This window comes from Oncorhynchus nerka, linkage group LG18 (assembly GCF_034236695.1).
Source record: "Oncorhynchus nerka isolate Pitt River linkage group LG18, Oner_Uvic_2.0, whole genome shotgun sequence".
NCBI lineage: Eukaryota > Metazoa > Chordata > Actinopteri > Salmoniformes > Salmonidae > Oncorhynchus > Oncorhynchus nerka.
Genome location: NC_088413.1, coordinates 66,564,733 through 66,579,099, shown reverse-complemented (window position 1 = coordinate 66,579,099; position 14,367 = coordinate 66,564,733). Strand labels below are relative to the sequence as shown.

General features: G+C 42.6%; 1 protein-coding gene across 1 annotated transcript; it reads left to right on the top strand.

The window, feature by feature from the left end:
* On the top strand, window positions 1–13,093 carry LOC115146371 (nuclear receptor-binding protein-like). The gene is made up of 18 exons (XM_029688406.2): window positions 1–137; window positions 834–1,197; window positions 1,293–1,415; window positions 1,997–2,101; window positions 2,256–2,345; window positions 2,474–2,514; window positions 2,831–2,925; window positions 3,082–3,165; window positions 3,302–3,360; window positions 3,510–3,608; window positions 3,771–3,903; window positions 4,066–4,156; window positions 4,259–4,309; window positions 4,780–4,915; window positions 5,021–5,074; window positions 5,196–5,259; window positions 8,092–8,147; window positions 11,489–13,093. The coding sequence occupies exons 2-18, from the start codon at window positions 988–990 to the stop codon at window positions 11,582–11,584; spliced, it is 1,587 nt and encodes a 528-aa protein (XP_029544266.1). The 5' UTR covers window positions 1–137; window positions 834–987; the 3' UTR covers window positions 11,585–13,093.
* The last annotated feature ends 1,274 nt before the right edge of the window (window positions 13,094–14,367 follow it).

The window sequence follows — 14,367 nt, the reverse complement described above, 5'->3', positions numbered from 1 at the left end:
AAGTAGTTCTGATATTCTGCGAATCGGTGCCCCTCCCCCTGGCCATTTATAGATAGCTAGCTTCTAACGTTATTAGCTAGAGGAATTACGCATTGTGAGGGGTTTTACAATAAATACATGTCGTCGCTTTCTTATAAGTAAGTAGCTAACCGTGTGTGTCGATAGAATTGCTGGGTAACAATGGGACTATTGCTGACTTGTTAATACGCTAGCTAGCTGACAATAGCTAATAAACTGCTTGCCTAAGTTATCTTGCTAGTTCTCGAGATAGCTAGCTAACTTTGCTAACGTTAGCTAAAGTTGTGTTTTCAGCTTGTTTGTTTGTTGTTTATCGGAGTTAGTGCTTGACGTTTTCTGAATGCATGTAACTGTTTATGTAGCATTTTGTAGATGAGAACAATGGCCGGGGATAACTTTACGTTTTAGTGAAAGTTGATCAATTAGCTAGCTTCTGTTAGTTATATCTAGTGTCCTGAGTTTGGTATAGAGAGGCGTGTAAAGTTAACTTGAGTGCCCGACAGCCAATTAGCTTGCTCACTAACGTTAGCAAACTAACAAAACAATTTACTTGGCTGCCTCATTAATTACAGTCCACTATAACAACTGCATAGCAAGTAAGCCACTTTTCAATTTTAATTCTGGTAAATCTCTTTTCTTCGCTGCCTTTACTGGTAACCATAGAGTTGTTGTTGAGGAGTGACAAAGCAAGTCTTGACCCACTTGGATTAGTAGTTCATAAAGAAAAGTTGAGGTCTTATTTCATATAACAGGTAAGGTATTGATTGCTATGTAAGTTGTGTGTGTGTGATATTAAGTGTCCCGTTTGCCTATAGTGTCTCATAGCTCCCAGGGTGTGTGAGAGAGAGGAGGGAGTGGAAGGGGGCGCGACTGCTACAGTTTGAGAAGAGAGAGAAAGGTGTTCTGCCTTCACATCCCCCCCAGAGGAGAAGAGTAGCATAGTCCTTCTCAGAGACCTGTATTGCTGTGATGTCAGAGGGAGACGGTAAACCCCTCCAGGTTCCGGAAGCCAAGGCAGAGACGGTGACCCCAAGTGGCCAGGGACCTGCGTCTGTGTGTCCCCCTGTAACGGGCCCCCCCGCCACCACCCCCACAGAGGATGAGGAGGAGGAGAGCGAAGATGAGTCGGAGATCCTGGAGGAGAGCCCCTGCGGCCGCTGGCAGAAACGCAGAGAGGAGGTGAGATGAGAGACCATTGGACTGTCAATGAATGTTTTTGCAACTGTGTTTGTGAAGGTACTGAACCATGTCTCTGCCTCTGTTCTCTCCCCCAGGTGAACCAGCGGAATGTCCCAGGGATAGATGCTGCCTACCTGGCCATGGACACGGAGGAAGGGGTGGAGGTGGTCTGGAACGAGGTCATGTTCTCAGAGAGGAAGAACTTCAAGCTGCAGGAGGTACAGTATGCCTGGCGGTGACACCAGCAGGATGCTCAGTCTGAAATCAGACCCCCAGTGTCCTTTTATTGACTCATTACTTAATCTGAACTCAAATTCAAATGGCTCAAAGCTTCCTTTCTAAGTAGCTGAATACAGGCAGCTCTGACCTTACAATAAAATAACATATCATTTTATTTATACACCACATTTCAGACATGGAATGCAACGCAATGTGTAGTTTACAGGGGGGGGGGGGGGACTGCTTCAGACTTCCTGAGGTCATGTATTCCATGATGAAAATAACCTGAGGTGAAGACCAAGGGGGAAAAAGAAGAATCGTTCAAATTATGTTGTTACATTGTTCCATCATTTCACTCACTTGCTTTGAGGCTTCTATCTCATGATGCAATCTGGCCTGGAGGAAGAGATAGCATTTGTTATTTCCCCCCTCCTCTCTCTTGTCTAGTAGAACTGTTATCTTTGTACTTGAGCGAATATCTAATGTTATATGCCTTGCACACTGATCCAAACAGTTGATCCCACCACTACAGACCCTGTTTAGTTAAATGTTTACCATGTCTATCCACCTCTGTGAACAGGAGAAGGTGAAGTCTGTGTTTGACAACCTGATTCAGCTGGAACATCTCAACATCGTCAAGTTCCACAAGTACTGGGCTGACATCAATGACATCAACCGCGCCAGGGTAAGTTCTGTCTGCTACGAGAGGAGAAACCTTCCTTGTTTGGCCTGGTTGATATAATCAGGACTGAATGCGAGTGAGGGAAATTATGGAACAATGTAACAACATAATTTGAATGATTCTTCTTAACTTGTTTTTTCCTTTGTCTACACCTCAGGTTATTTTCATCACTGAGTACATGTCCTCGGGAAGTCTGAAGCAGTTTCTGAAGAAGACCAAGAAGAACCACAAGACTATGAATGAAAAGGTGCAGATATCATAATAGAATTGACCCTGCCCACCACGTCACCTACAACACAGTAGCACATCAAAGGATGCTTAGCGTATAAGACGTTCAATAGTCTACATGTAACAGGAAGTATGTTTGTTCTTTAGGCCTGGAAGAGATGGTGCACCCAGATCCTCTCAGCCCTCAGGTCAGTCTTTCTCTCACACTCTGTCATAGCTGCAACGCTAAGACCCCATATCCAATTCAAATGGGCAGCCAGGGTCATGCTCAGTAGGCACGAAACAGGGCTGAACGTTTTAAAACCGAGTGAAATGGGGAGGTACTAATACCCGATGTTGTCAACATTTTTTTACATTTCCATTCCAAAATATTATCCTGTGTCGTGCGCTACTGAACTACCTGGTGCGCGCGCTACTGAACTACCTGGTGCGCTACCCTGGTTTATGAGGTAAGCCAAAAAACCACAGTGCTTTACTTCTCTGCTTTCTGATGTGGCTCTGTAGTTACCTCCACTCCTGTGAGCCGCCCATCATCCACGGGAACCTGACCTGTGACACCATCTTCATCCAACACAACGGACTCATCAAGATAGGATCAGGTAGGACTCTAGTCATAGCCACTGGTTTATTATGGGCTTAGCAGCAATGTCCAGGCCAGCCCTGTATGGGTTTATCTTCCAGAGATAACATATTTATAACCGGTTGTAACAGATTTATAGACTGTCTAACCCAGTATATCTGTTTTTCTCCTTCAGTGGCTCCAGACACCATCAACAACCATGTAAAGACCTGCAGAGAGGAGCAGAAAAACCTGCACTTCTTCGCCCCAGAATATGGCGGTAAAGAAGGACATTTATGGATAGGTTATATGTTTGGTTATTTGTAGGGTATAAGGAATGCATATATTCTCAGGAAATGATGGACTTTTGAGTCACTCAATCCATTGTTTCCCATCTTACATTCTCTCACCTGTAGCTGTTGCAGATGTCACTACTGCAGTGGATATCTATTCCTTTGGGATGTGTGCCCTGGAGGTGAGATGGGACACTTAACATCACCGATTTCCCATGTCGATTTATCTCTGTGCCAGAATTTGTGATGTCATTACTCCACATCATTTTTATGTGACGGTGTTGCGACTTGTGTTGCGTGGGTGGTGGTGATATCATTGTGTGTTGTGTAGATGGCAGTATTAGAGATCCAGGGGAATGGAGAATCTTCCTACGTCTCTCAGGAGGCCATCAACAATGCCATACAGTCACTGGAAGACCTACTGCAGAGGGTAGGAGTGTGTTTGTCTGTGTGCGTAAACATGACATAATACAGAACATTAATAGATAAGAACAGCTCAAGGACAGAACTACATATATACATGCGTGCATGTATTATAAGATTTACCCTGGAACTGTGTGTGTGATGCCATGTGTGTGTGTGTACCTTGCAGGAGTTTATCCAGACTTGTCTGGAGGCTGACCCGTTTAAGAGACCTACAGCCAGAGAGCTGCTGTTCCACCAGGCTCTGTTTGAGGTGCCCCTGTTGAAGCTGTTAGCTGCGCACTGCATAGTCAGCCACCAGCGTGAGTTTTATTGTGTACACACACAGTCTCACTCACATACTCTCTATCATCACACACACTCCAGTTTGAGTCTCAAACACAAGACACACGCATGCTCACAAACACACACTGCATTGTCACCACCAGTGTGAGTACCCCTAATCTTTTCCATACCTCTTTTAGACATGATCCCTGAGAATGCCTTAGAGGAGATCACTAAGAACATGGACCCCAACCTCATCATCGCTGAGATCAAGGAGGGTGTGCAGCTCAAGTAAGAGACAACAGTTTATACTTCATGGAAGCCACAGTTGGTTTTTGATCTCAGGGTATTTTCTTCAGAAACCTGTGCTGATCCTGTTTCTTTCCTCATTAGACTGTCTCAGTTTCCTGCCTTGGAGCTGGATAAGTTCCTGGAGGATGTCCGGTAAGGAACTCCCCATCAACTATTGACCACGACTGGACAGATGTCTAGCATGCTCACCACTAGAGGGCGTAGTTAAGCCACAGCACTCAGTACTAGACAATGATCCTGTAATGTACTATACAACCACCTGGTGGCAGTATTTAACTTGGACTGTTATTCTGCTTTGCCTGTATCTCAAATGTGTTTGTATCCAGCCCTTCCACCACTCTTACTTTTAGTTGAAGTATTGTTAGAATCTCTATTTGAAAAATGAATGAGAATACCTGCAAACTCAAGATTTGCTCCCAGAGTTTTGATTTGGCAAGATTTTGAACAATCCGGGGTCTTCACTTTGGCCTTAATTAAGTGTGTAAGATTATTGCCTGTCTGTGATTTGACCCCCCCTGATTGGTCACAAACAAATAAAATGTGTACTTTACCCATCTAATCATGACATGTAAAGTAACCCCGCTGCCCTCCCTACCCAACAGGAATGGCATCTACCCCCTGACAGCATTTGGCTTGCCCTCTCACCAGCAGCCCCAGCAGTCCCCTGTTAAGTCCCCCATTGTCACCCCTTCTGTCAAATCCCCCACCCCAGAACCTGCTGAACTAGAGACACGCAAGGTGAGTGGGGAAAGTATACAAATCCACTCAATGAACTAATAATGGTAATACTACGTAATACATTTTATTTGTTGGATTCCTGTCTACATTTCTTACCTTCTGCAGGTTGTTCAGATGCAGTGTAATATTGAGCCGGTGGAGGAGGGTGCAAAACATCATGTAAGTAGCGTTAATGTAATTATTTTTAGATCAGTGAATAAAAGTTAGATGACCATAGACGAGTGTGTTCTAGTGGCCAGTCACTGAATGTGTAACCGTTACATCTCCTTTCTATCCACAGCTGACACTACTGTTGAAGCTGGAGGACAAACTCAACAGACACTTAAGCTGTGACTTGTTACCCAGTAAGAACAAGAGATAGAAACACACAGACATTGATCTGGGCAGGCAGGGGCTGGAGATCAAAGTATACGAACAGCTAAAAGAAAAGGAAGACTGCACACACACTGAGATGCTATATCTATGCTATGGAAACCCAGTGTGCTTTATTAGAACACTTGGACCCTTCGGTCTTCTATAATAATAGCCGGACAATCCACAGCCCATATACAGCTCCCAAGGGGGCCAATAGGATTAAGTCTTACAGGATGGTCCCCCTCCTAACAGGCCAGACAGACCACAAGTCTCCATCAAACTATGTGTTATAGACAGGTGTTTGGGTAAGATAACATAACCACACAGCATTCCTTTAAACCAGGGATGGGTAAATGGCATCCCTCAGATCAATTTAAAATATGTACAATACCAATCAAAAGTTTGGACACACTCAATTCAAGGATTTTTCTTTCTTTTAAAATTGTAGAATAATAGTGAAGACATCAAAATGCTGAAATAACACATGGAAACATGTAGTAACCAAAAAAGTGTTAAACTAATATATTTTAGATTCTTCAAAGTAGCTACCATTTTCCTTGATGACAGCTTTGCACACTCTTGGCATTCTCTCAACCAGCTTCACCTGGAATGTTTTTCCAACAGTCTTGAAAGAGTTCCCACATATGCTGAGCACTTGTTGGCTGCTTTTCCTTCACTCGGCGGTCCAACTTATCCCATACATTCTCAAGTGGGTTGAGGTTGGGTGATTGTGGAGGACAGGTCATCTGATGCAGCACTCCATCACTCTCCTTGGTCAAATAGCCATTACACAGCCCGGAGGTGTGTTGTGTCATTGTCCTGTTGAAAAACAAATGATAGTTCCACTAAGCGCAAACCAGATGGGATGGCGTATCGCTGCAGAATGCTGTGGTAGCCATGCTGGTTAAGTGTTTCTTGAATTCTAAATAAATCACTGACAGTGTCAGCAGCAAAGCACCGTCACCCCTCCTTCATGCCGTTCACCTACTCTGCGTCTCACAAAGACACAGTGGTTGGAACCAAAAATGTCAAATGTGGACTCATCAGACCAAAGGACACATTTCCACCAGTCTAATGTCCATTGCTCGTGTTTCTTTGCCCAAGCAAGTTTCTTCTTCTTATTGGTGTCCTTTTAGTAGTGGTTTCTTTGCAGCAATTCGACCATGAAGGCCTGATTCACGCAGTCTCCTCTGAACAGTTGATTTTGAGATGTGTTTGTTACTTGAACTCTGAAGCATTTATTTGGGCTGGTAACTCTAATGAACATATCCTCATAACATTTCATCATAGCACTTGATGGTTTTTGCGACTGCACCCAAAGAATCTTTAAAAGTTCTTGAAATTTTCCGGATTGACTGACCTTCATGTCTTAAATGATGCACTGTCGTTCTTGCCATAATATTTTATTTTTATTTAACCAGGTAGGAAAGTTGAGAACAAGTTCTCATTTACAATTGCGACCTGGCCAAGATAAAGCATATATAATATGGACTTGGCTTTCGTCTGTATACCAACCCTACCTTGTCACAACACAACTGATTGGCTCAAATGCATTAAGAAGGAAAGGAATTCCACAAATTAGCTTTTAACAAGGCACACCTGTTAATTGAAATGCATACCAGTTACCTCATGAAGCTGGTTGAGAGAATGCCAAGAGTGTGCAAAGCTGTCATCAAGGCAAAGGGTGACTACTTTGAAGATTCTCAAATATAAAATATATAACACTTTTTTGGTTACTACAGGATTCCATATATGTTATTACATAGTTTTGATGTCTTCACTATTATTCTACAATGTAGAAAATAGTAAAAATAAAGAAACCCTTGAATGAGTAGGTGTGTCCAAACTTTTGACTGGTACTGTATATGTATATATTTTTTGGGGGGGTACACTCATTCGGGGTCTCAACTTGCTGTTGTGAGTTAGAATAGTAGAATACACAAGGTGGATGTGGGTACCAGACCTGCGAGCAACTGCTGCCCCTCATGATGAGTTCAGATATATTGTGGGCCCCATCAAAGTTGTCCATTCCTGCAATTAAGCAATGTCAGATTTGACAATTGGAGAGATTTACAGTTTTAACCCTCCCAGCTCTTGTTTCGGACTCTGTGTGTTGTCTGGGAATGGCACGACTTTGGCCATCCAAGCCTGTCTGTGTTTTTTTGTCTTTATGACTCCAGGCACTGGCCTGCCCTAGTGTACTGTAACCCCAGCCTAACCCACACCAGTGGGGCTGCTCTTATCGCATGCATAGCTGCCACCAACAGACTGTGTGCGTGGAAATACATGCATGTGTGCCGTGTATGTGTGAAAAGTAGTGGGAGAGTCTAACGTGCAGATACGATGGAATGGGGAGGGTGGGGGAATGCATAGGCCATATCAGGGATCCCTAGACAGTACAAACAGGATATTATTGAACCCTGTAAGGAATAGAGGTTTAAGTCAGGGATATACATGGAACAAGTCTTTGCATGGCCAGGTGGGTGTGTCCAGACACACACATGGCAGGCGTCTAGTGTTGCAGGCCTGCGTGTTGAGAATGGCAGGCGTGTGTATGCTGCTGGCAGCTGCTCTCTGGGGAGGGCTGGGCACTGACACTTTCTGCAATAGACACACACATTATGCGTCTATCAGTGATGGTAAGATTATAACAGGAAGAGACTAGGCACTACGGTTTCTGTCTAAAGTCCAATGTAACTCTTGTGGTTAATGTTGGTGTTGCCAACACAGTTAATTTTGCACCTAAAGGGCAACTTCACTGCTAGACAATGTGTGTGTGTGTGTGTGTGTTTCCACTGACCCTGCTGTCTGTTCTGCTTCAGATGAGAATGTACAGGAACTGGCTGTTGAGCTGGTACAACTGGGCTTCATCAGCGAGGTAAGGGTGTACTTTTGTGAGAGAGAGGAATAAGTGTGTGTGTTTGTAGGGGTTCTGTGGTAGAGAGGTGTGTGTGTGTGTGTGTGTACGGTAGAGAGGTGTGTGTGTGTGTGTGTGTGTGTCAGGGTTTGAGAGTGTAATTGTTGTAGCTGGCATAGGAGAGGCAGTGAGTGTCCATTTAGAGGGTCACACCCTGCACCCACTTCAGCTCTTACTGACCCCTATAAACACACACCCAAATGCCAGATAGCAGCTCCTGCTCTCCACTCTACTATAGATAGGACTGTCTGTTTTTAGTCTCCCACTCTTACTTTGTGCCTTCAGAAAGCATTCACATCCTTTAACTTTTCCCACATTTACAGCCTGAATTTAAAATGGATTGTCACTTGCCTACACACAATACCCCATAATGTCACTGGCCTACACACAATACCCCATAATGTCACTGGCCTACACACAATACCCCATAATGTCACTGGCCTACACACAATACCCCATAATGTCACTGGCCTACACACAATACCCCATAATGTCACTGGCCTACACACAATACCCCATAATGTCACTGGCCTACACACAATACCCCATAATGTCACTGGCCTACACACAATACCCCATAATGTCACTGGCCTACACACACACACAATACCCCATAATGTCACTGGCCTACACACAATACCCCATAATGTCACTGGCCTACACACAATACCCCATAATGTCACTGGCCTACACACAATACCCCATAATGTCACTGGCCTACACACAATACCCCATAATGTCACTGGCCTACACACAATACCCCATAATGTCACTGGCCTACACACAATACCCCATAATGTCACTGGCCTACACACACCCCATAATGTCACTGGCCTACACACCCCATAATGTCACTGGCCTACACACAATACCCCATAATGTCACTGGCCTACACACAATACCCCATAATGTCACTGGCCTACACACAATACCCCATAATGTCACTGGCCTACACACAATACCCCATAATGTCACTGGCCTACACACAATACCCCATAATGTCACTGGCCTACACACAATACCCCATAATGTCACTGGCCTACTGGCCTACACACAATACCCCATAATGTCACTGGCCTACACACATAATGTCACTGGCCCACAATACCCCATAATGTCACTGGCCTACACACAATACCCCATAATGTCACTGGCCTACACACAATACCCCATAATGTCACTGGCCTACACACAATCCCCCATAATGTCACAGGCCTACACACAATACCCCATAATGTCACTGGCCTACACACAATACCCCATAATGTCAAAGTGGAATTATGTTTTTTAGATTTTTATTTTTTACAAATGAATTTTAAAATAAAAAGCTGAAATGTCTTGAGTCAATAAGTATTCAACCCCTTTTGTTATGGAAAGCCTAAATAAGTTCAGGAGTAAAAATGTGCTTAATAACTTGCATGGATTCTCTCTGTGTGCAATAATAGTGTTTAGCATGATTTTTGAATGACTAGCTCATCTCTGTACCCCGCACATACAAGTATCAACACCGGGGGAAAAAATCAAATTACATCCATAATATCGACATAAACATGGCAAACGTTTTTTATGATCAATCCTGAAGGTGTTTTTCAAATATTTATTAGATAATATATCATCTGGGACAATTGTCTTTTCAGTAGGAGAGAGAGGGAAAATGACTACCTGTCTTTTACGCAAGTTTCAGTCTTGAGAGCCCTCAGCTGGCCACTTACGCAATGTAGTCGATGGCCAATAGGGGTGCATAGGAAGACAACGGTTTCAAAATAAGAGGCACTTCCTGATTGGATTTTCCTCAGGGTTTCGCCTACAATATCAGTTCTGTTATACTCACAGACAATATTTTGACAGTTTTGGAAACTTTAGAGTTTTCTATCCTAAGCTGTCAATTATATGCATATTCTAGCATCTGGTCCTGAGAAATAGGCGGTTTACTTTGGGAATTTTATTTTTCCAAAAATAAAAATAGTGCCCCCTAGTTTCAAGAGGTTAATAACTTGCATGGATTCTCTCTGTGTGCAATAATAGTGTTTAAGATGATTTTTGAATGACTACCTCATCTCTGTACCCCGCACATACAAGTATCTGTATGGTCCCTCAGTCGAGCAGTGAATTACAACCACGGATTCAACCACAAGGACCAGGGAGGTTTTCCAGTGCCTCACAAAGGGCACCTATTGATAGATCGGTAAAAAACACTGACATTGAATATCCCTTTTAACATGGTGAAGTTATTAATTATTCTTTGGGTGGTGTGTCAATACACCCAGTCACTACATGGATATAGGTGGCCTTCTTAACTCAGTTGCCGCAGAGGAAGGAAATCGCTCAGGGATTTCACCATGAGGCCAGTGGTGACTTTAAAAAGGTTACAGATTTTAATGTCTGTGGTAGGAGAAAACTGAGGATGGATCAACAACAGTGTAGTTACTCCACAATACTAACCTAAATGACAAAGTGAAAAGGAAGAAAAACATTCAAAAATATGTATCCTGTTTGCAATAAGGCACTAAAGTAGTACTGCAAAAAATGTGGCGAAGCAATTAACTTTTTGTTCTGAATACAAAGTGTTATGTTTGGGGCAAATCCAACACATCACTGATTACCACTCTTCATATTTTAAAGCACGGTGGTGGCTGCATCATGTTATGGGTATGCTTGTCATCGGCGAGGACTAGGGAGTTTTTAAAAATTTATTAACAAAATAGAGCTAAGAACAGGCAATATCCTAGAGGAAAACAAGGTTCAGTCCTGCTTTTCAACAGACACTGGGAGATAAATTCACCTTCAGCAGGACAAGTACCTAAAGCACAAGGCCAAATAGACACTAGTTACTAACCAAGACAACGTTGAATGTTCCTGAGTGGCCTAGTTACAGTTTTGACTTAAATCAGCTTGAAAATCAATAGCAAGATTTGAAAATGGCTGTCTAGCAATGATCAACAACTAACCTGACAGAGTTTGAACACAATCCAGGTGGAGAAAGCTCTTAGGCTGTAGTCGCTGCCAAAGGTGATTGATTCTAACATGTATTGACTCAGGGGTGTGAATACTTTCTGTATTTCATTTTTGATAAATTTACAAAAATATCTAAAAACATGTTTTCACTTCATTATGGGATATTGTGTGTAAATGGGTGTGAAAAAAATATTTTTACTCCATTTTGAATTCAGGCTGTAACAACAAACTGGAATAAGTCAAGGGGTATGCATACATTCTGAAGGCACTGTATATCTCTGAAGCATGGCATCCATAATATCTTCAATATGCTCAACAACATGTTAATTGATTGATTGTCCCTACAGGTGGACCAAAGCAGGATGGCCACTGTGTTAGAAGAGGCCTTCACCAAGTTCTTCAGCAGGAACGGTTCTCTCAATCCCATTACTGTGTCCTCATAACAGGATCAACATGGACCCCCACTCCATTACCTATAATACCCCCTCCCCTACATGCTTGTTACAACCCTCCCTTTCTTACCCCTAAGGATCCATGGATCCCCACTTCAGTACATATACACCTATTGGCAGGTTTAGGCCTACACCTATACCCCTGCTGGCCCCAACCACCACACATGCACACGCCACACCCCCTGCCTCAGACTCTTTCACCCAAAACCTTGTGTGGTGTCTTCTATTTCTCTGGAGGACCATAGAGCCTTATTATGGGGCTGTCCGAGCCTTATTATGGGGCTGTCCGAGTCAGTCCCTCTCTGTTTAGTTCTCTCTATATACACAGTAGCAACTTCTTTTGGAAAGGAAGCCAACACAGTTATCATATGTCAGTGTTACTTGTTTGTTTGTGTTTTACATCTTTGCCATTTGCCTTCTCGGTGGCTGTATACATGCACATGCTATCCGCCTTAAAGTTCTCTGCTTCAGTGTGGTCACGCACGGCTGTGCATGAATGTCTGCAGTGAACTTACCTGTAGGTGACCATCGTAGGCTGCGTTTAGACAGCCTGCCAAATTCTGATATTTTTTTCCACTAATTGGTCTTTTAACCAATGAAAATGATCTGAATTGGCTATATTTATGTTACAAATGTGTCATTGTATCTTTCCCATTTTTGTTTTTTACACTCATAGTTTACTGTGGTCTCAACTGATGGAGCCAATAGTCTGAGAGGGGCTGTATTTACAGGCTGTCAGTCAAAGCAGAGGAACAAGCTGAATGATTTACTGGAGCTGTCCAATGGCTGGAGCTGTAGTTAAGAGGTGTTTGGGTGGTGAACAGTATTCATGCCTCTGATTTGTTATCACATCTTTATCTGTTCTGTAAAAAAATATATACTTTACATTGTTTGGCAAACCTTATTTCTTATAGTTTGATAATGAAATGGTTTCCTTTGGACGTTCCGTTGAATATTCTGGCTATTGAGAAAGTGTTTTTTGTTGTGAACAGCAAGTAAGGGTTTTACTTTACTGTACACATCCAAAGAGGAGTTTGTATGAGGAGTAAATATATATAGATATAAGTGGATAAATTGTTAATGTAGTGGCCTGGCTGTGTGACTGGTACTGCTTTAGCCAAGCTGTTGTCTTGCCAAATGCAACAATTAAATGCTGTTGAACGCAGTTGGGTAACCTGGGTCACGTTCAGTAGGACACAATGTTGTGCAATTAAAATCTGTTTTACGGTTACTGTAATATTCAATGTGCTTTTTTTTCTTTATAGTAGTCTATCTATGTTCTGAGGAACACTTGGGCAGTGTAGTTAGTGGTTGAGAAAGAGGGTGTGTGTGCGTGCGCATGAGAAGTAAGTTTGTGCTCGTGTGCCTTCTGACAAGTGTGTATCCTATGACAGCCTCTGCAATGTATGACTTTCTGTTTCCTCTTTAAATGGTTTATTTTCTGTTTCCTCTTTAAATTGTTTGGTATTTTCTATTTGTAAATAAATATGTAATGCACCACCTCTGCCCAAATGTCTCATTATTTACTGAATCTCCTTCCAACTGGGATGTTTAATCAGGAAGTGCTAACAGTAACTCAGTGAATACAGTTGGAGTCATTGAAACTTGTTTTTCAACCATTCCACAAATTTCTTGTTAACAAACTATAGTTTTGACAAGTCGGTTAGGACATCTACTTTGTTCATGACACAAGTAATTTATCCATTAATTGTTTTACAGATTATTTCACTTATAATTCACTATCACAATTCCAGTGGGTCAGAAGTTTACACTAAGTTGACTGTCTTTAAAAAGCTTAGAAAATTGCAGAAAATTGTCATCAGAAGCTTCTGATAGGCTAATTGACATCATTTGAGTGAATTGGAGGTGTACCTCTGGATGTATTTCAAGGCCTACATTCAAACTCAGTGCGTCTGCTTGACATTATGGGAAAATCAAAAGAAATCAGCCAAAACCTCAAAACAATTGTAGACCTCCACATGTCTGGTTCATTCTTGGAAGAAATTTCTAAATGCCTGAAAGTACCATGTTCATCTGTACAAAAAATAGTACCATGGGACCACGCAGCCATCATACCGCTCAGGAAGGAGATGCGTTCTGTCTCCTAGAGTTGAACGTACTTTGGTGCGAAAAGTGCAAATCAATCCCAGAACAACAGCAAAGGACCTTGTGAAGATGCTGGAGGAAACATATCTATATCCACAGTAAAATGAGTCCTATATCGACATAACCTGAAAGGCCGCTTAGCAAGGGAGAAGCCACTGCTCCAAAACCCCCATAAAAAAGCCAGACTACGGTTTGCATCTGCACATGGGGACAAATGTCGTAATTTTTGGAGAAATGTCCTCCGGTCTGATGAAACGAAAATAGAACTGTTGGGTCATAATGACCATCGTTATATACCTGGAATACCTAGGATAGGATAAAGTAATCCTTCTCACCCCCCCCTTAAAAGATTTAGATGCACTATTGTGAAGTGGCTGCTCCACTGGATGTCATAAGGTGAATGCACCAATTTGTAAGTCGCTCTGGATAAGAGCGTCTGCTAAATGACTTAAATGTAAATGTTAAATGTTATGTTTGGAGGAGAAAGGGGAGGCTTGCAAGCCGAAGAACACCATCCCAACCGTGAAGCACGGGGGTGGCAGCATCATGTTGTGTGGGTGCTTTGCTGCAGGAGGGACTGGTGCACTTCACAAAATAGATGGCTTCATGAGGTGGGAAAATTATGTGGATATATTGAAGCAACATCTCAAGACAACAGTCACGAAGTT